This window comes from Carassius auratus, chromosome 31, assembly GCF_003368295.1.
Source record: "Carassius auratus strain Wakin chromosome 31, ASM336829v1, whole genome shotgun sequence".
NCBI lineage: Eukaryota > Metazoa > Chordata > Actinopteri > Cypriniformes > Cyprinidae > Carassius > Carassius auratus.
The window spans coordinates 500,135-524,458 of NC_039273.1; the positions used below are offsets into that span (position 1 = coordinate 500,135).

At 38.0% G+C, this 24,324-nt stretch overlaps 1 protein-coding gene across 1 annotated transcript in view; it reads left to right on the plus strand.

Annotated features, from left to right (window-relative positions):
- Positions 1-2,763: 2,763 nt before the first annotated feature.
- LOC113050124 (protein phosphatase 1 regulatory inhibitor subunit 16B-like) overlaps positions 2,764-24,324 on the plus strand; it is a 29,788-nt gene continuing 8,227 nt past the window's right edge. Inside the window, exons 1-3 of the mRNA XM_026212823.1 lie at positions 2,764-2,895; positions 13,370-13,714; positions 24,058-24,128. Of these exons, the coding sequence (XP_026068608.1) occupies positions 13,456-13,714; positions 24,058-24,128 (330 nt within the window). The 5' untranslated portion in view covers positions 2,764-2,895; positions 13,370-13,455. The remainder of the gene's footprint in view (positions 2,896-13,369; positions 13,715-24,057; positions 24,129-24,324) is intronic.

Here is a 24,324-nt window from a genome sequence, read left to right on the forward strand (position 1 = left end):
AGTTCTGGGTTGTTGCTAGGGTGTTACCAAGGAATTCTTGATTGCGGCTATGCCATTGCTAGGGAGTTCTGGGTTGTTGCTAAGGAATTCTAGGCTGTTGCTAGGGTGTTCATTCCTAAGTTGCTAGGTTTGATTCACAGGAAATGCATAAACTTATCAAATGTTTACTTTGAATGCAATGTCAGTCTTTTTGAATAAAATGTCAGCTTAATTGCAAATTAAAATGTGTTTAGAATGGTTGCTTAGGTCTTAGTAAACACGAGTAACTATGCAGACAGTCAATGTCTGAAGAAAGATGACTGCTGTGTTTATAAAATCTAATGAGCATTATGAATTATGGATTAGGCATCTGAATGAAGACTACGCTCGAGCGCTGTGGTTGAGTGTGTGTTGTGTTGACGCGTTGTGTTTTATTCATGAGAGTTTCCCACTGCTGCGTCTGACTGCACCTGCTCAGAGTTGCGTGAAGTCTGACAGACAGAAACCGAGAGCGTTTCTGAGGAGCTCAGGACAGCTGCAGAAGAAGCTTTAAAACTCACAACTCATCTTTAACTATTTATATTCTCATCCGTCTGACGGCTGACCTGACCTGACAAAGAGCTTGTGTCAACATGAAGTCCAGTTCCTGTGGTTGTGGCTCTTTGTGCTCTGCTCTGAAAAGACTTCAGTGAAATGAAGGAAGACAAGTAGAAAGATTACTGTGGTTAAAGCAGAACTTCAGGCTGAGAGGAAGCTTTTAGTGTAGTTTATGATATGCAATACTTAAGTGCAGACATAACTCAATTTACAATCAGCACTAGTACAATACAAGCATGTGCATAATTGTGATCCGTGTGGCTCTAATCGATATGTAATGGATTGTCTGGAGGGTGCTTAAGCAGATGGACATGATTTAAGACACGCTGACATGCTGAAGGTCTCGATGGGATGCTTTGATGAACTGTCCAATTGGACCCTTACGGGCCTGTTCAGCTGCAAAACCAGTCGATACGGCGCAAAGAAACCATTCGACACGCAGGAGATGGGATGATTTGCAGTGCCTGCTGCAACATTACACGTGGCACCATTCATGTGTGATTCCAGTTTCAGTAGCAGGCTGAGATTTTGCCGCTGTCCCAGAAATGATGCTGCAAAAATGAACACACCTCTTGCCGGGCTATCTGCAGTATTTCTGTTCATAGCGCTTGGATTTCAAATAAGAACTAGCATGTTTGAAATATGCATCCCATAATCACAGTCATTTCTTCACTAATGTCTCCTCACCCGTCTCTCTCTCTCCCTGTGGGGAAACCGTCTGTCTGTGACACACACATTATACCGCAGAAAGAGACGGAAGATGATGATGATGCTTATCAAATATGCACAGATTGAAGAGAGCTGCTCTCAGTCACCATCTTAAGAGGACACACACACACACACAACCTCACACACTAAGTGCTGACCTAGTTTTTAGGGATATGTGGCGAGACCAGTAGAATATCAATCGCTGTTATCCTTGCATATGTTTCATTTGGATAAACACTGGTGTCACGCCTCATTTGTATAAACAGACTATTTGTGCATTGCAAAATGATGTTCAATAAACTTCATCAGCGCCCATTAAATCAATATTGGAGGGCAGGTGTTGCCTTTAATAAAGAAGATAATTTATTTCATTGTACAGGTCTTACAGTTTCCCATTCCTGTCTATTTCTTCTACTTCTTTAGCATTGTTTTTGTTCTGTAGTGTTTTAAATAGTTGCATTTAATGTCACAATACAATAGGGAAATCAATGTTACAGATGCCCTTTATTGAAAATTTTAATTTCTTTCAATGACATTGCAATTTTAAATCCCAGTTTATTTATTTATAGGAACCAACATTGTTTTTGTTCTTGTCAATAAATTAACAACTAACAGGGTGAAATCAAAGAAATAACGCAAAATATTTGCAAGTCAGAAAATGAATGGTTATACAATAAAACTTTTTAAGCACTTAAAATGAGTTACATAACATACAGACACGTTTTTTTTTTTGTGCCTCTAGTGAACTGTGTTTCCATTTTTGCGATTTAATTCTGTATTTATTTTTATACGTTTATAAACCATAATTTGCTTGTTGGTTGGTTTATATACTTAGATCAAAACCAAAAAACGATTTGAATTTCACATTGATTGTAGTAAATTCTGTCAGAAAAAGCTATTATTTAGTGTTTTTGAAACATAAATATAGCAATAAAGCCAAGACATTTAGTCTTTAAAGAAGTTTTAATATTCTTTATTTGATAACCATTGCCTTCTCTATCCAATAAGTCTATATCTGCTTTGTGTTCTTGTGCTATGAAGCACTAAAAATAATAAATGAACAAAACAGCATGAAAACAGCTGTTTTTCAGCTAAATTAGCTAACAATAAAAACAATCACAGAAACTACGCAGAATAATTACAATATTCATGTATTTCCATGTAATTATAATCTGTTTTTAATTATATTTATTTACAATTGTATTGATGTTATTTTTGTTTTAGCCTCGTTTGTTTAAGGCTAGTTTAATGTCGGTGCTCTTCAGTTTTTTTATTTTTGAACAATTTCATATCAGATCCTTAATAAAACAAAACATGATCCAGGTTTTACCATGGTACTTTTGTCAGTGTGGTGATTTACTTGTTATAGGCCGATATCGGTCGGGTGATGTTTGTACAGTGTAATGCGTTTACCGGCAGCAGACAGACATGAGAAGAAGATGAGAGTGATTTCCTGGAGGATGTGAGCGGGTCACGGCTGTCTGGCCCCGCCCGAGAGGAGTGACTTCAGACCGGAGCTCGAGCTCTCCAGCGTCCTTCACTTCACGCTCCACACATCAGCGCACTTTCCCGCGATTAACATTTGGATTACAACGGCCTTTCGCGCGCGCGGTAAGTAACACGCACACGTCACGCGGATTCTGCCGCTGGAACTCGTTTCCCCGCGAAAACCGTTGGAGAGACAGCAGCGCGGGCTTGTCTCCTCACAGGAGCTCGGGGAGGAAGGGAGGTCGTTCCAGCCGCCTCCTCGCGCTCCTCGGCAACTTTGTGAACGCCTGTGTCCGTTAAACGGCTCGTGTACTTTCCACTGCGGCGTGTTTCTGTTTATATATTTCGTTTAAGTTGTCTCAATCTGGGTGATGTTGTCCGAATGTGTGAGTATCGATCTGTGATTAATCAATAGAGCGAATGCGGGACCGTTATTTGGTTCGGATGCGACGCTATTTTGAATTGGAGCGTCGAACAATAACGTTAGTTATCGGCATATTTGTTAAACTTTAGTTGCCGATATAACATAATAGTGTTGTTAATAATACTAATGTTACCTTGTTTCTGTTGTTTGAAGCTGTAGTTGTATATCAGTAACGTTCGTTACTTAAACGGTTTGTTACTTTTACCGATATTTTACCCACATCCTGTGTTTAGTTACCTTTATGATACATCTATGGAACGTAAACAAAGTAAAAAGTAGATTTTCAGTGGTGTCAGGTGGTGAAACAATGGGATTTTGGTATGATATTGGCATGTTAATGATATTTACAAAGAATACCTTGGTTTTACCAGGGTAAATGACTTAAACGGTGGTACTTGTTTTTTGGTAAAAGAGACGATGTTTTTCAGCTCGGCTAAAATCACTCATGATTTATTATTTCTCAGAGAAAATAATCAGAACAACTTGGCATTAGAATAACGTTTGTTTATCGTTTGCATGAGCTCCAGTTCCTTCTCCTCTGAATAAACTCATACAGATAACGACTTCGGGTTATTTGACTTATGTAATATTGACATGCCTGTCAGACAGATAACGTCCTCAAGAATGTTCCTCTTTTCAAATCGAGATGTCTGCTCAGGATTATAAAGCACTGTTCTTTAAACAGCAAGGCTTCAGTGGCGTCTGAGCTTCTTCTTTTATCAGGTGTATTAAAGTGAGTCGTTTAAAGGCTTTATGAATTGTTCAGGTGTGTGTGATTGTTCTGTCTCATCCCAGACAGACGTATTCTGTGTAATCTGCAGCAGATGGTGCACCATTTTAAAGTCAGCATGAAATATAAGTTTGCTCTTATTTTCTTAATGCACTGATGTTATTGTGAACAATTCACCAATGCATTTTTTCAGTTGTGCTTTCTTATTTTATGTGAAATGACAGATTGTCTCTGGTGATAGCTGCCAATCATTTTTATATTTAAACTCCGCCCCTTTCTTACAATCAGCTGCAGGCCTCCGTTTTTTGAGAGCCACGCCCACATCTTAACATCCAATCAACATCTGGTAGACAGAAACGAGTCCCCGCCCTATTTTTATTTTTTATTTTCTGATAACCCTTTGCACTCAGATGTACGTCGCGATACAAAAGATGTGGCTCGTTCCATTTCATTACGACTTTTAATTGCTATTCAGACCTACATGAATGGTCATCCAATTTTTCCAATACATAAAAAAAGAGAGATGGTCTAAAAGGTTATGCACATTTATTGTCTGACAGTAGACAACACATTTAGAAAATAAGAAATGCAAAAATGCTATGTAACTAAAAATGTTACGAAGAAAAGATAAAAAAAAATAGTATTTACGTTATAAAATGTAATTGAGATGTTTGTATTCCCTACATGTTTATCAAACAACACCTTGATACAAGAGTACAGAGATAAGATCCAGATTCACTGACACTTATTAAAATACTAAACACTAACGTTTTCTTTGCAGCGATCACCTCTTTGTAAAAATCTGTTGCATGTGTTCATTCAAATTAAAATATTTATCACACTGAATATCTGTCCTAGTGTGAACAGGCTTTTAGTTTGTTTCCTGCTCTGATACTGGCTGTAAACGTAAGTGATGAGATCCCACGATGATCCTCTGATGTTGTTTTGATGTGACGTTTGTGCTGTTGAATAATTCCAGCAGCAGAAATGAGATTGTTACTCATGTAATATTAACAGGCCTGGTGAAACAGAAGACATCTTTATGAATTAATATGCTCCACACATGGTGATTGACATCAGAAGCTGTTTTCTGAGAAGTGCTGTGTCTCTGGATTTTTCACAAACACCTGCGGCTGCATAATCCATGTGCTGCGTTTGCTGCAGACGTTGAGTTGAACAGTGACCCCGCTTTACACGGCGAGTTTAATCTGGGCACAGACCCACAGACCTACAGCGCGCGTTACAGCTTAACATGGGTGTATGAGATTAAAACTGTGTGTGTGTGTGTGCCGGTGCATCAATGCATCTGCTGCAGGGTTACAGATGCAATGCTGCAGTACAGCTTTTTGCAACGCAGCACAAATTTGAGTTATTATTTTGTTATTTTTGTGATGATTATTGGTTGCATTTGCTATAAACTACCTCTGCTGTGCTCTGGAGAGCAAGCGGCCCACACATACCCCTTTTTGCTGAGCCACGACAGACACAAACATTTCTAACATTAACAAAAGGGCTTTTCAGTTGTATGTGTCAAAAGGATGTCAGAACGCTGTTGGTCGTGACCAGAGACTGACGTAGGAGGTGGTTGATGTTGCGCAGTCTGCTGTGACTTTCACCCATCAGACCGTGTGTGTGTGTGTGTGTGTTTGTGTGTTTACATACGTTTCTGCCCCATGTGAGAGCTATTAATGACACTCTCAGCCAATCAGATGCAGCCTTACATCCTGTACAGGAAGTGACCTCACGGGCCGGGACGGTAACTGTGTGTGTGAGGAAGCTGCTGGTGCCGAAGTGACTTTGTAGAAGACTTTTCCTTGCATTGTTGTTGGGTGAACTCAAGCCAAAACACACAGGCGCTCCAGAGATTGCATGTTTCTGTTTGATGCTGCATTTTGATGAGAAACTTAACGTTGGGTTGATTCTAACCCTGCATCATGTTGACTGTAGTCTAAGTGAGACACGTGCCAGTGCTACAGCTTTACTCAATATAAACAGTTCTTCATCATTTTTACTACCACCCTCATATTCCAGTAGAAACATGGAGGACGAATGTCATGAGTTATGTAATTCTGATAAGGACACGTAAGTCATACAGACAGATATGACGAGGTTTAAGTTCATGATGTTCTTCACACTGGTATTTCACAAACTCAACATGTTCAACAGGTTGCTTTATGCTGTAATTTTTCACAAATGTGGTAAACCAGTGTAAAAGTGTCTTGTGTTAATGGTGAGCGTGTTGATGATTTCAATTCAAACTGACTGAAGCAGTAATGTCTTTTAAAGTTGTAGTCCATTGAAATCAAACTAAAGTTGGACGAACAGAGCTAAATGATTTGATTATCTTCATCCAGCTTTAAAAGGAAATAAAATAAAGTTGGCATGAAATGTAAATTCATGCCGTCTATTTTCATGCATTTTGTGGAAGATTCGTACATGCATATCATTTTTTTTTTATCTGGTAATGTTGAATCAGAATAGCATGAATGGATGATCTTGTCTTTGGTAACGAATGCAGGATTTCTCTAATAATTTCATGCTCTTAAACTCACGCTCATCTGCATACATGTTTTTGAGAGCCACGCCCACATCCAAACATCAATCAACAACCAATGCACAGAGACAAGCTCCGCCCAACATTAAAAAAAAAAGGTATAATCCTTTACACTCAAACATTAATCACAAACATCAGTCGCTACTTCAGTTTTATTGCAACTTTAATAAGACACTAAAGCAGATTGTGGATTAACTGTAACAGCAAAGTTCTGTTAACCCTCAAAATGAGAAGTGTGAGATGTTTCCTTGTGCAGGGTTAAAACACGTCAGTGTGAAGTGTGGCTTTCTGAAGTTTCTTTAGCAATAAGAGGTTTAACCGACTCTCACACATCTGCTCTTCTTCACAGTAACGTCTGTGGATTGTTTATTTGTCCGGATGGGGTTCGGTGTCAGATATTCTGAGAGCTTCATTCTTGTAGCCTTTACTTGTACCTTCCTGTACCAGGCGGCTCGGCCGGAGGAGTGTGTGTGTGTGTGTGTGTGTGTGTGTGTGTGTTTGACAGTCAGCAGAGCTGTGCACAGCAGCAGTGGATGTGTGTTGTTCTGCATGCATGTGCAGATTGGCATTGTTATTCACATGCATGCATCCGTATCTTTATTCATTTATGGCCTACTTGTTGTCCACTTCAGTCTTGAGACCTGTTTGTTCCCCTGCTGGGTCGAGATGTCCATCCGGTGTGAAATATTATTGAAAACCCAATCATTACTCTAAAAGCAGGAGCTTTAAAAGCAGCCCAGTGTCCTGCGCTTCAGGAGCAGACGAGAGACTCTTTAATGAGCTTTAAATCTAGAGCGAATCGCCAGCGTGTCTTCAAACGAATGTGTCATGTAGAAGAGCGATGGAGGAGATAACAGAGCGGTTGAAGTGAGGTGGTGCTGCACGTGCCTGACGCTGACAGAATCATCGTAAAGCTTTGAGCGATGGCCGGCGATGGGTTTGGCAGGAAATGTGAATTGAGCAGCAATAAGGAAGCGCTGGAGTGTGACCGAGACGCCTGTGGAAGTGTGTTTGGACTGTGGATGTTCGGCTGTATTATACGTGTCACAGCAGAGACAGAAGTCAGTCTGTGGAGGGTTTGGACTGGACACATCTCTCAGTGTGTGTGTGTGTGTGTCGTACTGCTGCGGTCACAAAGGCCTGAAACAGACGAAGCTTCATTTAATTTGCCACCATTAGTTTGCATGACATTTGTGCGGTGATGCCTTTGTCTTCGGTTCAGTAAATACTAGTAACGTCCTGAAACCTGAGGCTTGTCTGCTTGTCCATGTGTATTATTGATGAAGGCTCTTACTGCATCAGCCGCAGCCGTGTGTCTCTATATCAATGCAGATGATCAGTGATTGTCACAGTCTGTCACAGGTAACCGGTCGTTCTGTATCTGGCCTGGTTTGGGCTGATAACTGGGAGACACTGACCCAGAAACAGCCTGAGCATGCGCTCTCTTGAAGGTTGATGTATTCAGGTTGGATTTCTCGTTATAGTTGTCGAGGACTTGAAGTAGAAACTATCACTGCATGCACAAATCTTTAACTCTTTAGAAATACTCATCCGTCAGACTGACTGGAGAATAACACAGATTCAGCAGGAACGATCTCTGTCTGCTTGTGTAGTCATTTTAACTCAGTACGAATGATCTGTATCACGGGGTAAACTGGTTTATGGTGGTTTTCTGACTTGACCACTCTGTCTGGGTTTATTTTATGATGTGTTGTTGACCACATTTTCCCCCTCACACACTGTTCATGTTTGTGTGTGTGTGTGTGAGGAGCTCAGGGTCACATGTGTGCTGTGAAGAGGTCAGAGGTCAAACTAAGTTTAAATCCTGAGTTTTGTCCAGCTGGCGTGAACAGGAATCTGACCTGATGGGAGATATTTAACGTATTAAAGTCGCATTATTTTGTATTTCTTTTAGATGCACGTTTAATGCATTTGAGATGCATTTTTTGCTCAGTGTGTAACTTACATCTTACAGTAGTATTCATACATATTAAAATACAATAACATCACATAGAGCCAGACTTCTTTAAAACATGCTGACGATTTATTTCAGATGTCATTGCGTTTGCGATTTCATCCGCGAGTATTAAAGTCTTCGACTTCTACAGCGTCTTATCTTTCTGTTTGCCCGAGGATTGCAGTTGCTCTAGTGTATTGTGTTATTATAAATATATTGTCAAGCACTTTAATGTTATTTCATCAGAGTTGTGATGATATGGTTGTGTTTGACAGTGTTGAAGGAGTCTGTCTTATCTCTGCTCTCCTCCAGTTTCCCTCAGGAGCGTGTGTGTGTGTGTGTGTGTGTGTGTGTGTGTGTGTAACATCAGGTAATCTAATTCCTACTCTTCTCATTAGATCAGCGGGCGCTCGCGGCTCTTGTAATGTTGTTAAGTGCTGGAAACAGCCTGTAAGTATCCTCTGGCTCTAAACAGATCAGCACTGTTGACACATCAGGAGTTAACCTGCACGAACCCAACACCGCTGACCTTCACCAGTGTCTGATACTCTCCTGACCGACCTCTCTGTGTCCCATCGGGTCAGTGCACGTTATCCGGCTTCATGAATGAGATTCTGCACTAATCTGATCTGATGAAGTACACTGTTGGGTGTTGATTAGATTAGACATAACCTGTGCGATCGCTCTCAGATATGAAATTTTATTATTTTTACATTTTTGACAACTACGATTATGAGAATAATCTCTGATGAGCTTCTGATGTCAGATGCAGGAGATCGCTGGGGTTCATGAGCGTGTCTGAGCGTGTAGATTCATCAGCAGTGTTGCATGAGATCAACATCAATGTGAGTTGCATTGACATGTTTCTCAGTGTGATGGGAAGAAGAGGCGGGGCATATTGTTTGAAATACCTAAGGGGGCGGGGCATTGTGTTGCAGCAAATTCTGCATATGATGATAGTTGATAGTTTTGGATATTTTTTTCCTGCACCAAGGACTAAAGGTATACTCCGGGACCTGTGAGGGGGTGCAGTAGTGTCAGCTGATCAGCTGATGTCATGAGGTCACGGGGTCACACAGGGAAAGGGAGTTTGATTCTCTGGTTTATTTGTGCAGAATGATTTTGTCCTCTTTGAAACTGACTGTATGTTCTAGTAGCTGCACAGTGTGTGACCCAGCAGCAGAGAGAGAGAGAGAGAGAGAGAGAGAGTGTGTGTGTGTGTGTCTTTGATGCTGTTATCCTCTCAGCGCACCTGCACTCTCTCTGGTGCATATTGCTTACACACACACACACACACACACACACATTCACTAATACACACACACACTCACTCACTCACTCACTCACACACACACACACACACACACACACACTTACACACACATTCACTAATACACACACACACACACACACACACGTGCACACACACTCACTCACACACGTGCACACACACACACACACACACACACACTTACACATTCACTAATACACACGCACGCACACACTCACTCACACACCTGCACACACACTCACTCACACACTCACACACTTACACACACAGTCACTCATACACACTAGGGCTGCACGATTATGACAAAAATCATAATTGTCGATTATTCCCTTGAAATTGTAATTGCGATTATATATTACGATTAGCTCAATTTAGATTGAATAATTTTTTTAATAGCTTTATGCCATTGTTTGAAGCCACTGCATGCCATATTGTTATATCAAAATAAACCAGCGGAAAACACTCTTCCTTTTTTTTTAAGCCTCAAATATCATATATATATATATATATATATATAATTATTATTTTATTTATTAATTTTTTCTGAGAAACCAAACCAAAGTAAATATATGCATGGTATTATGTTATATTAAAACAAAGAAATTCAAACAATTGGGAAAAAAACCCTTAAGATAATCTGTAGAGAGAACAACAACATATCTTATGCACACAGAATGATGTAAGTGAACTTTTTTTTGTGTAATTGTGCCTTTAAACGATTACATAATTGTGTCATCTGTAATTGTAATTGCGATTACAAATTCGATTAATTGTGCAGCCCTAATACACACACACACATTCACTAATACACACACACACACACTCACTCAAACACTTACGTACACACACACACACACACACACACACACTCACACTCTCTCCCTCATACTCACAAACACAAACTTTCTCTCGGTCTCTCTCTCTCTCTCTAACACACACATACACACACACACACACGCACACTCACACATACAATCACTCACATACACACACTCTCTGTCTCTGTCTCCCTCTCTCTCTCATACACACACACACACACACACACTCTCTCTCTCTGTTGCAGTTCGATATTTCAAAAATTGTTGTATACAACATTTTTGTCAAATTCTTACATTACAAGTGTTTTAAAAATATAAAAATGTGAATATTGACGTATAAAATATAAAAAGTTTAAACCTCTAGTGGATGGTGGCAAGTCCTTGTCTTAATGAGAGTCATTGAATCATTCGTTTAAACGCTTAGTTCAAAATTGCTGATTCTTTTAGAAACAAAGCAAGTGGCCACTGAATCATTCTCTCAAAGGATTTGTTCATAACACTCATGCATTCAGTATTGAACTGCAAAGAGATTTTTAGTTTCAAACTGAATTTGCTTCACTTGCATTTTTTCCATATTACAAAGAACATTTGTATGATCGAAAGAGTATTTTTCCACTCTAAAGGACCTGTGTGTTAAAGGTTCTTCACATAACCATCAGTGCTAATGAAGAACCTTTATTATCTTACTGAAGCTACAGCACACAGTCAGTGCATGGACTCATGCATGGTGTCAGCTCACACACATTCAAAACAACAATTACAGTATTATCGTAAAAGTTCCGCATCGCACACCTCGAGTCCCGTGTTTGCTCTGTGATGTAATTGTGGTTTATAGAAACACTAATGCTTCACAAAGATGAACCTCAATGTGTGTGAAAGCATGTACTGTTCCTGTTAAGTGTTAGTGATGCTGGATGAATCTGTTGGATTGAGTGCACGTCTCTCTCGTGTCCTGAGCGTCACCTGTGTGTGACAGGTTCAGACGTCTGCGAGGGGAAGTCGTGTGTGTCGTGGGCTAGAAGTGGAAAACATGGCCCTCGCACACACACGATTCACCTGCTCTCTCCTCTGGAGGATTCACGTGTTTTAGATCAGTCTCAGCGATAGACACAGGAAATGGTGAGGCTTGTTTGTGTGAGTGTGTGTCGATGGCGTCCGGTGGTGACAGGATGTGACAGTTATGTGTGTGTGTGTGTGTGTGTGTGTGTGTGTGTGTGTGTGTTGCTGCTTTGCCCACTTCACCAGTGGAAAATTGCACAGCAGCAGAGATGAGTGTAGCGTCTTCATCTGCTCACTAATGTGTGAAGCCCACGTTCCTCAGAAGGTCTCCGCCTGCGTCCTGATAATTGACTGGTAAATCCCCACTTACAGCAGCGAGACGTGTTATATTAGCCTCTGCTGCTGCTTTTATATAGAGCAAGCTCAACATCCCCCATACGAACAAGCTTCATACGTTCATGAGCACAGGATGTTGTGGGACGGTGTTTGTGGTCGTATATATGTACACTGAACAAAATTATAAACGCAACACTTTTGTTTTCGCCCCCATTTTTCATGAGCTGAACTCTAAGTACACAAAAGACCTATTTTTCTGAAATATTGTTCACGAATGTGTCTAAAACTGTGTTAGTGAGCACTTCTCCATTGCCGAGATCATCCATGACAGGCATGTTTACAGAGGAGGATGTAGTCTTCTGAGGTCAGATTTGGTAGCTCAGCTGAACCAGACCGTTACTGAAGTGCAGAGGATGGATTCAGTGATGGTGGAGTAGACCGGTTTCAGCAGCTCCTGTGGCAGGTTAAACTTCCTCAGCTGGAGAAGGATGAAGGAAGTACAACCTCTGCTGGGCCTTTTTCACGATGGAGTCAATGTGAATGTCCCACTTCAGGTCCTGAGAGATTTCGGTGCCCAGGAACCTGAATGACTCCACTGCAGTCACAGTGCTGTTCATGATGGTGAATGGAGGAAGAACGGGGGGGGGGGGGGGGGGGGGGGTACTCCTGTCATCTCCACAGTTTTAGCCTGAATGAGGCCGATGACTGTGGTATCGTCTGCAAACTTCAGGAGCTTGACAGAGGGGTCTTTAGATGTGCAGTCGTTGGTGTACAGAGAGAAGAGCAGTGGGGAGAGAACATAGCCCTGAGGAACTCCAGTGCTAAATTATACAGGTGCTGGATGTGAGTTTTCCCAGCCTCAATAGCTGCTGCCTGTCTGTCAGGAAGCTGTTGATCCACTGAAAGACGGAGGAGAGCTGTGTTAGTTTGGGCAGGAGGAGCTTTGAAATGATAATGTTAAAGGCAAAGTTAAAGTCCACAAACAGGATCCTCACATAAGTCCCTGGTCTTTCTAGATGTTGCAGAACATAATGCAGTCCCATGTTGACTCCATTGTCCAAAGATCTGTAATAATTAAATTATATTATTTTTGGATATTAAGACCAGTATAGGTAATTGAAAAACATGCATCCTTTTAACACAGAATATTCTGACTGTTTTTCATATAGACGTGGCGTATAAGAGCAGAAGTAAATATTAATTAAAAGATACAGTGTTTCCGTGGTTACCACTGTAAACAAAGCTGCGCTGCATTTATGATCTTTAATATGCATCATACAGAGGCAAGATGAAAAGAAAAATACCATTGACGTAAACTTTTCTAAACACAGTAAGTTCCACTCTGAAATACATTCATATAAACTCCTCCCCTAATTGAATCGCGATCTGTTTAGCATCTCAACCGAATTGAATCATCTCAAGGCTCGCGGTTAATCTTTACATCCCTACATGTGATTGATCAGAGTGTTGTTTCTCATCTTCTTCCAGGCTCAGGATGAAGGGTGGAGGTTTGGCAGGGAGCTGCAGTCCCTGCTAGATTCACCTTCATCACCTTCATCATCATCATCATCATCATGGCCAATCACCTGGAGCTGTTGACGGAGCTGCAGCAGCTGGATAAGGTGCCCAGTCTGGAACGACTCAGGGCCGCGCAGAAGCGCCGCACACAACAGCTCAAGCGATGGGCCGTCTACGAGAAGGAAATGCAGAACAAGAAGCGTAAGGGCGACAAACGGCGCTGCCACGGGAACCTGCGGGATAACCGTAAAAGGGTTTCATTTGCAGCAAGTGTTGCCCTGCTAGAGGCCTCATCGAGGAACGATCCGGATGAAGGTGAGTAAGTGTAATCTAAAGTGACCAGACGTCCCAGTTTTTAGTGTCCTGTCACTGACTGGAGCAGTCATGTAGTGATTATTTTCACCAACAGATGGCGCTGTAAGCTGAACTGCTATTTTAGCCATTAAAAATGTACCTGGTCGAGAGCAGAGCGTTATTATTGTCAATTATTAAAAGAGACATCATTGCTAAATTAAAATAGGGCTGGGCGATATTGAAAAAAATAAAGTCTCTAAATGTTCAGAACTTTTAACCGATTGTTGATATTCAACTTGAAAATTTAACTACAACATGATTCCAGTTTTTTTTTTCTTATATTAAGCCTCTAGTTAAAGAAATTTATATTCCGAATGCAGCACACATGATGTAAATGTAAAACAAATCACTTATTTAATATCTTTGCAGAAAACATGCATGAACTACTTTTGAATAGAAATATTACCAAAAAATACTACTAAAGCTACTGATTACTTGTTACAGAACAGTTATAGTTAATAATAGTCTACTGGTATTTTACTTTCAGTCATTTTGATTTTGAATTAACTTTTGAATTTTATTTTATTTTTTTAAAGCATTTCCCTTGAATTATTTCTGAACATATAATATGTATAAGACGAGTTTGTACAAGATGTGGTTATAGTTCATGCATCTTTTCTGCAAAGATATTTAAAGTTATCAAATGACTTGTTAAACATTTACATCATGCGCAGTGCACTTAAAATATACATTTCTTTAACTAGAGGTTTAATAAAGAAAAAGTTATTTTACTTATTTGTTGTTTGTTGTAGTTACATTTTCAAGTTGGTTTCCATATACTTACATAATAATGAATAAATATAAAGATTTTTGTGGGTCAAACTGGTCCTAGCTTTAATACAATTCACCAAAAATCACACTATTATAAATAGTAAAAACTGAAGATAGCAAAAAAAAAAAAAAAAGTGTTATACCATGGCTGCAATATGTTGTGTTTTCCTCTGACTGGCAACCCGTGATGTCAAAATCCTATTGGGTAAATTGGCAGTGGGTGGAGCCAAACAGACCAAAACAAAAAACAGACATTATACACCAAGGAATGCACATTTCAAAGCAGAGTATCTGCTTTTCAGAGAAACAAGTATGCTTCCTAAATATCTGCAAACATATTATGCTGTTTTTTTTAGGCAAAAATCACATACATACTCAATCTTTTGAAGTTCTCTATCAACCGTCTAATAGGCTTTTTGCTACTTTTTAACCCTTATGCGTTGTTGGGGACGCTTTCGTCCACTAGAGGGTAAAGTTGAATCTTATTTTGGCCACAGCTTTCTCTGTGTTGGAGCTAATGTAATGATTTTTGGTGACAAATCTAAATCTTATTTTAAATTTAAACTCAACGGTACACTGTGGGCAAATTCACTACCTTTTCGTTATGTTTGTGGATGAAAACGTCCACTTAATTAAACCGCTGAAAAAATGTATCAGATAAATATATTTTTTTCTTTTTTTTTTTTGCATAATTCGATTAATCAACCTTAGTCCTGATCAAAACAACCAAATGTTTTTTTTTTTTTTAAATCCAAGATTTTAACTCTTTAATTACCAAGTTCATAAATGATGTCACTGATTTGTGGGGGGGGGGACACAAAATTACATATTTTCAATATAAAAAGTGATTGTGGACTGGATATTTTTTTACCTTTTATCACAGTCTTGGGCATGTCAAAGATTAGTAACAAGATTGGCTTTGATGCATTTTTAGTTTTTGTGCAACATTAGATTTGAATTTTTTCTTCCTCATTTGTTGTTGGTGGCTGTTTTTGCCCCATTGACTTCGATTATAACTACATTTTTTGATTGCAAAGCCATGACACCATATAATCATGCATTCTTGATTGTTTGTGATTTTCCCTTTTGGGAAAATTTTTACGGTTGATCACTAGGTGGGACCATTAACCCTTTAGATAGGCCTGTGCATACTTATATATACTTATATATATGGAGTTATATGGAATATAACAGCAAATTCTAGTGTTTGTTTAAAAAAAATATGAATCTGATACATTTTGACAGCAGTTTAATTGAGTGGATGTTTTCATCCTGAACATAACGAAAAGGAGGTGCATTTGAACAATGCACAAGGGTTAATCAGGAACTGGCTTCGGCAGGATAATTAAAGAAACGGAGGAGCGTCTAAAAAAGCCGAGCAACCCTATAAATGTGTTTATGCATCTGCCAGCGGTGTCGTGTAAAATCTGCTTTCCCACGTCATTTAACAAGGCATTGAAAACAGTGCTGTCGCCCTGATTGCTGTGTAAAACCAGAGTGCCGGTGGCAACCAGAATGACTAAATTGGTGTAAACGAGTGTGAAATAATGGGCTGAAAGCAGTGGAAAATGACAGTGGTGGTCAAATCAACGTCTGCTGTCTTTCTGAACGCCTGGAAACCGAATGCATGTAGAAAGTAGCCTGCAGTTCTCAGGAGCAGATGCAGAAGTGTGCTGTAATCCCGTCAGATTATCTGAACCTGGATGTTTACGCTCTGCTTGATGGAGCTGTTTTTGCTCAGAGTAACTCGCTCGGTGATGTATTGATTAAGAGCTTTAGGTTCATCATGACAGATGGCTTCATACAGCGGCTTTAGCTGAATAGATTCAACGTGTTTAGCTGAAATGCTCGCATTAGTTCGCTGGATAAAGCAAAGCTGCTAATATGCTTGAGGTTTTTCAGAGGATGTTCGGTCGTATCTGCTTATTCTGGAAATTAGGAAGATAAACCATTTGTGGGTGTTTTTGATGCTTGACGTAATTGTGTAATTCTGACTCATTCCCCCAAACTTACTGCGCTTCACACATCAGCTAATTCATTAATGAGGTGATAAAGTCACAGGCGTTAGGCTGTTGTCATCTCATATTTACTAATCACATTAAGCGTTGGTAAAGTGGGTCGTAACCTCAGAGAAAGCGTGGTAAATGATCTGATCTCAGACTGACAGTAATGATTCATCTCATCCTGCCAGAGATGCAACAGAGAACACACCAGTCGCAATTAATTACGCAGTACACATTTACTGATGTCATCACAGCTGTCAATCATTCTCTTAAAGAACAACTTGAATCTTAAAGGTGCGGTCACATGAAATATCAGATGCTATTTTGTTGTATTGTTATAGTTGTTATTGTAGTAATTTAGTTTTTCCCATTTTTGTTGGCAACTAAATGAAATAAAAAATAACAAAGTTCAAGTTTTTTTTTCATTAACGTTTAATTTATTCCAAATAACCAACTTTATGTTTAATAATTTTTAAAAAGTGCTGCATGCACTGCAGAGATTTTTCTATTATTATTATAACTTTGATATACTTTACTTTACACAATGATGTACGTTATAATTAAAGTTTAAGTTAAACCAAACTTTTATTTCGCCGGTTTGCAGTGAAGATCTGTGTTTTCTCAAATTAAATATTGAAATGCTTTCATATAAAGTTCATGTGTTGATGATCTTATATTCATATCGCCGTTTGATTCAGTGTACAGCCATCCAAACTGAATGACATTCTGGATCCTACTGTAAATTATTTTTATGACTGGTTTCCGTGAATCCGTCCACATTTTCTGCATCATTGAAATCATAAAACTCAAATTCCTTTGTGTTTTGCTTTTGCACGCTGTTTATATCTCTATCGATTGAGTGAATTATTTATTTATTTATTTATTATAGATTTAGTTCCTGTCACACTCAATCGATCTTCTGTTAGCTTCGCTCGTCTCTCAGTGGATTGCTGCTGATTTTAGTTTGTTTAACTGAATCAAACAGCTTTAGATTTCTTTTGTCCTCCCATGTTCTGGTGCTTCGATTCAAGGCTTTTGTTTGAATTTATACGTAGTCAGTATTGTAGGTGCTTAATATAAATTCAATCTAAATTATTTGTTATTTCTGTTATTTAATTAATGAGTTTTGCAATGAGAAGCGTTTGAAAAACTGTTGCCAACAAACAAGAAGCTTTAAAAGCTTTCTGTGGTTTTCCACTTGATGGTTCAACAACATTTTTTTTTTAAATACTCTTATTTTTTATTCACGTAATACTTTTAAAACAATATTTTAAAATAAAATTTATTTTCAAGTAAATTAGTGATATGTTTCTTGTTTTGTTGTAATATATTTATATATATATATATATAACAACATAAAGATAAGTAAAATAAAAAAATATATTATTATATTTATATAAAATAAAAATACATACAAATAAAGTATATTATTATTTATAATAGTATTACAACAGTAATAATACTATAAATACAATAGTATTATTTGTATATAATAGTATTATAGTATTGTTTTGTTATAATAAATTCTTTATTAGGCTCAATATAATAATGTTAAAAATAAAATACATATAACAATATAAATATATAAATACATAAAATAAGTAAAATAATAATTAAGTATATTATTATATTTACATAATAATATAAATACATTAAAATAAATAAAATTATAATAATTAAGTATATTATTAATTAGTATTTTGCAGTGATATTGCTTTATATAATTATATAATTGTGCATGTCTACATAAAACCAGGAACTCTTTTTAAAAAAATAAATATTTAAATTGCAAATGCAGTTTTACCATAAAATTTGCAAAACTTTTTTTGTGTCTTCCAAATCATTTTGTCCTAATTTCTGACATAAACTGCTGAATTTGGCAGAACTGTCTCTTATTGGCAGAAGAGGATGTTGTTTCTCAGTTATTGTGTTAAATGACTAGTGAGTTCTGTGTAACCAGAAATCAATGGAGGAGAAAGAGGAAGCTGAACTCGTTTGAAATTTTCCTGTCGCATCTGTGGTTTATTTAGCCTGTGTCGACAAACACACACACACACGCTCATGCACTTACACCCAGTGAATAACCCTAACTCTAACACCTTGAATATCTCAGAAGCTGTTTCGAAGAAAATCAGTCATCAACCACAAGATGCTGCATTTCTTTTCCTGTTTTTTGGTTTCCTCTGAACTGAAAGATGCAGACGATGATCATCTGGTGCAGGTCGTGTGTTCAGACTGGTTCAGATCCGAGCAGCAGTCTGAGGGATCCGTCTCCATCTGTCTGGAGCATCATCTTCCTCACACCAGACACATGAGCTTACTAACCAACAGACAGACTGACAGACGCTCTGATCGCACAGGAAGAGCTGACTGAAGGAGTATATGCAAAAAACAAACAAAAACACATCTTGAGAGTCCAAATGCATTGACTGCATGATGAATGAAGTCCACTGGATTCAGTTAGAATGTCCTCATGATTGTATTTATGACAGGAAAAAATATATATACACAAACACACATATACGGTTAAGTAATATCTGGTAATAGCAAGTGCACCATGTGAAATTGTTACATTTTAGACACAATGTTCAGTTTTTTCTCTTTCGTCAACAAAACTAGTTCCAAACAAAGCTGTGTCAGGATATTTGTGCAACACTTGTGGTGTTTCGTTCCTGAATGAATCATCTGAGTCAATGATTCAGTGATCCATTTATTTAAACAGGTACTTGGTTTGTTTCAAAATGAATCATCCATTTTAAATGAATCATATGAGTCAGTGATTCAGTGATCCATTCATTTAAACAAGGACTTGATTTGTTTGAAAATGAATCATCCATTTTAAATGAATCATTTGATCCAGTGATTCAGTGATCCATTCATTTAAACAGGGACTTGATTTATTTCAAAATGAATCATCGATTTTAAATGAATCATCTGAGTCAATGATTCAATGATCCATTCATTTAAACATGGACTTGATTTGTTTCTAAATGAATCATCCATTTTAAATGAATCATTTGAGTCAGTGATTCAGTGATCCATTCATTAAACAGGTACTTGGTTTGTTTCTAAATGAATCATCCATTTTAAATGAATCATTTGAGTCAGTGATTCAGTGATCCATTCATTAAACAGGGACTTGATTTGTTTCTAAATGAATCATCCATTTTAAATGAATCATCTGAGTCAGTGATTCAGTGATCCATTCATTAAACAGGTACTTGGTTTGTTTCTAAATGAATCATCCATTTTGAATGAATAGTTTGTTTGATTGAATGATTGAATGAATCATTCATTAAGGCAAGGACTTACCTGTCTTTAGCACAAAAACACACTCAGCAAAATATTGTTTGATCATTGTTATCCAGAAAAACCGGAACAGTATCGAGATATCATTTTTTGTCAACATGTATTTACTCATTTCACTCGCACAAAAGCAGATTCAGTGTGTGTGTGTGTGTGTGTGTGTGTGTGTGTGTGTGCACGCTCATTAAGTCCTCATCAAGTCACTGCTCATTCACTGTGTCTCGCTGTCTTTGTATCAGAGCTCCAAATTAAAATTCTTTGGCTGTCACTCGTCACAACAGTACGTACCACACATTTTACAGATGTTTGTCAGTGTTGCTGAGGATCTGCAAATAATTCGCCATCATCCTCCGTCATCTCTCTTACTGTTTATGTGGTAAGTGTAATTATATGTACTGTAATGTAACAGGGGACCGTTAACAGTCGTAAAGTAATTCCTTTGTCTTTCTGAATACTATAGACTGCATAAAAACATAAATGAAGTTTGTGTGTGTGTGTGTGTGTGTGTGTGTTTGAGTGAGTGTGTGTGTGTGTGTGTGTGTGTACGTACATTAGATGAGCTTGTAGTTTAGTAAGCAGAAACCACTCGCTGCCTATTCAGCAACAATATACACCCATACATCCTCATGCCAGCCTGCTGTGTGTGTGTGTGTGTGTGTGTGTGTGTGAGCGAGTAATCAGCGATGTGGATCAAATGTTTGTCGTTCTTCAGTAATGGCTCGTTTGGGCTCCACCAGAGATCACACGATAACGTTTCATTATGACGGCAGCAGTGATTCCCATGTGAACGTGGACCATCATGCATCACTTTAGTGCAATAGAGTACTTCGATATCATGGCATCCATATGTATATCAAAGAAGATTAGAAGATTATTTCAGACTAGTGTGATAATTCAGACCGATAATTCTGAACTTGAGTTACACACATCTGGGACCTGGATTGAGTTTGTGTCGTTTGCTCTGTGTTTTTGTGTGAAACCATACTTCTTCGTTGTGTTCATTGCTAATGAAGGTGCTGCTGAAATCTTGGGGTCAACCGATATATGTGTTTTCAGACCCAAAACCGATTATTACAGATTAATTGATATTTTTTACAGATATTTTGGACCGATATGTATGTCTGGTGTAAAAATGTAAATTAATGTCAAAATTAAGAATAAAAAGAGCTCTAACAAAAACTTTCTTTAATGCTTTTAAAGTTTTATCGGTTTTAAAAATGACTGATACCGATAACCATAAAAAGATAAATATCTTAATATATTAATAATAAAATTAATGTCAAAATTAAGAATAAAAAGAGCTCTAACAAAAACTTTATTTAATGCTTTTAAAGTTTTATCGGTTTTAAAAATGACTGATACCGATAACCATAAAAAGCTTAATATCTTAATTTATTAATAATAAAATTGTCAAAATTAAGAATAAAGAGAGCTCTAACAAAAATGTTCTTTAATGCTTTTAAATTGTTTTATCAGTTTTCAAAATGGCTGATACCGATAACCATAAAAAAAAGTTTAATATCGGTGCCGATAATCCGTCAAAAACAACTGAAATCACAGCTACTTCTGTGATTCCTGAGAACATTTGATCTCACCGCTGCTGCTTCTGTTTCTTCAATAATAAATTAACACTGTCATTGAATAAATATTTGATAACGGCAGCCCTTGTGAATATGGGACTCACAGTAGTAGTCAGCGGCTTGATCATGGTCACTCTGTAGTGCACTAGATTCTCAAGCGCACTTTTGCTCACAGGACATATTCGTCTGTCTCGTCCGTCTCAAGCGGCTTCATGAATGATAAATGAAGCTCTAGAAGCACACAGACTCACTGCAGATGAGTCTGTGATGGAGGGAAGGAGAACATTTAGTCCTTTAATCTGTTTATTTCCTGACGCGGACAGTAAAAACATGCTGTAAAGTAGATGTTTGAGAGATGACTTGAGTGTGCAGTTAGAAGAGGCTCTTAGAATCACTTGTTTAGACTCTGTTTACCGTGATGCACTGATGTTTGCTAGAGTGATTCTGTTGAGTCTTTACAAATCCTTAAAAGAAACCAACGTTCTTCTTCTGCTTCTTCAGAATATCCGTCTCATTTTCCAGTACAAATATCTAAACATTCATAAATCGAAATGCATTTACAGTGACAGAAGATAAGAAGTGTCCAAGTGAAGTTTGTACTTCAAACAAGAAAAAAATCTACTTGTCTTTCGTTTTAATTAAGTTGATTTTTCTGATCCTATTGGCAGATATTTGCTCTTGCTTTAAACATAAACTCACTTTATTTTCACTTAAACAGTTCTTATCTTCTGTCATTGTGCATCTCCAGTAAATGCATCCGGATGTAAGAATATTTAGATATTTGTGCTGTAGATGCTTAGCAAAAACAGTACATTTGCAGGGAATTATAAATCTTTTTGCATTAGAAATGTGTTGAAATGGTCTTTTTGAGCTGCTGCTGTTTTTAACCGTTAGTAATTGCTGTTCTCGCTCTCATTACACGAACCGCCAGTGACTCACAGCTTTATTAAACCACTGAATATCACTAATTAGAGAGCTGCTCTGATGCTGCCAGACATCCTCTCTGATTCTCATTGATCCATTAATTCATATCAGATGCTTCCGTAATGAGCTAAATCTGAAAATCTGACATCAGCATCATTATCATTGTCAACACTGAACAACATCATTCTGTTTTACAGGCTCGTTATCAAACGGCTTATTAATGTCTTAAACTTGATGTGCTGTGTAACACGCTGAAAATGCCAAAAAAATAAAAATAAAATAAAAATGTAATTAGTTTGGAATGAGCTTTTGAAGGCACTAATAAAATAAAATAAAGTAACCAATTAAAATAAAATAAAAAATATTGTTTGATGTTTCATGTATGAAATGCAATATCATTATTCCAGTAAATATTTGAAATATAGAAATGCAATAAATAAACAAAACACAAAAAACATCTCATTTTCAGAACATGAAGAACTAAAATAAAACAACCAGATTAATAAATAAAACCCATGCGAACTATTTAAAATCCTGACAAAAACAAAAATATAAAAATATACAATTATATTAAAAATATGCATTATATGTTTTTTATTATAATAAATATATTTATATATTTTCGTTTAGCATTTTAATGATTTGTTTAATTATTAGCCTTTTATTAACTCTCTTTTATTTAACCCTGATTAAGATGCAGTGCATTATTGTATTATTGAAGATGTATTTACAAAAGTGCAAATAGATACTAAAGGTGTGTTGGTTGTGTGGATTAAACTCCTCTGATCAGTGATGTGTGTGTGATGAAGACGAGTGTTTGCGCTGGTCCTGCAGAGATGACTGCAATTATCTCTGTCTGTTGATGAGAAGCTGTGTGACGCTGCACTGAAAAGAAAACAGTCAGTAATGAGTGCATGCATCTGTTCATCGTGTGTGTGTGTGTGTGTGTCATCTCTCCGCTCATTAAAGCCCACTAGAGGTCCTGATGTGAACCCACATGCAGCGTCCTGAACTCAGAGCGCTGACCCTCATCCTCATCATCCTCATCATCCTCATCATCCTCCTCACAGCCGGCGCTGATAAGACGAGGGTGTTGGGTGCGGCTCTGCACTTCCTGTCTCTGTGTTTATTGGAGTGGGTTTTATCTTTCTGGAAGCGTCTGTGTGTCCTCCCTGCGCAGGAATGCAGCCGCTGCACCAAGAGGATCTCTCTCCTCGTCTTCTGTGGGAGGAGAACGAACACAAGTCTCTGTGTGTGACTGTAAACACGGCACGCCAACAACACTGAGCTACACGCCATCTTCATTTCCTCTGCTGTGAGAAATGAAACGCATGGAGTATAAACGTCTGATTTAAAGAACTCAGACACTCAGTGATCATGTCCAACTCTAGAACACAGAGAACACCAGAGTTCACACACACACACACACACAAACCGCTTCCACCGTGTTTACTTAATGTGATTAGTACAGGGTTATTATCATTAATTAACACCAAAACCATAAAAAAAATTAACTAGAATAAAAAATTGTAAAAGAATAAAAATGAAAAAAAGCTATATGTACATATATAAATATTATTTAAAAAAACGATTTGGACGGTGTGTCAGTTCTGCTCTGTGTGATTGATGTGAATATTAATCTGAAGAGATGTGAATTAATGTCTTTGTCTCTGTGTGTGTGTGTGTGTGTGTGTGTGTGTGTGTGTGTGTCTCCTCTCAGTGCGATATCTACTGAAGAACAACGTGTGTCCTGATCTGTGTAACGAAGATGGACTGACAGCCCTGCACCAGGTGAACACACACACACACACACACACAAACACACACACAGTCACACAAACACACACACACACACACACACAGACACACACACACACACACACACACACACACTCTCTCTCTCTCTCTGCTTATTACTGATCTACTTCAAAGTAAAGAGATGGGTGTGTGTTTTCTCTCTCTCTCAGATCTTCTGCACACTGTGTTC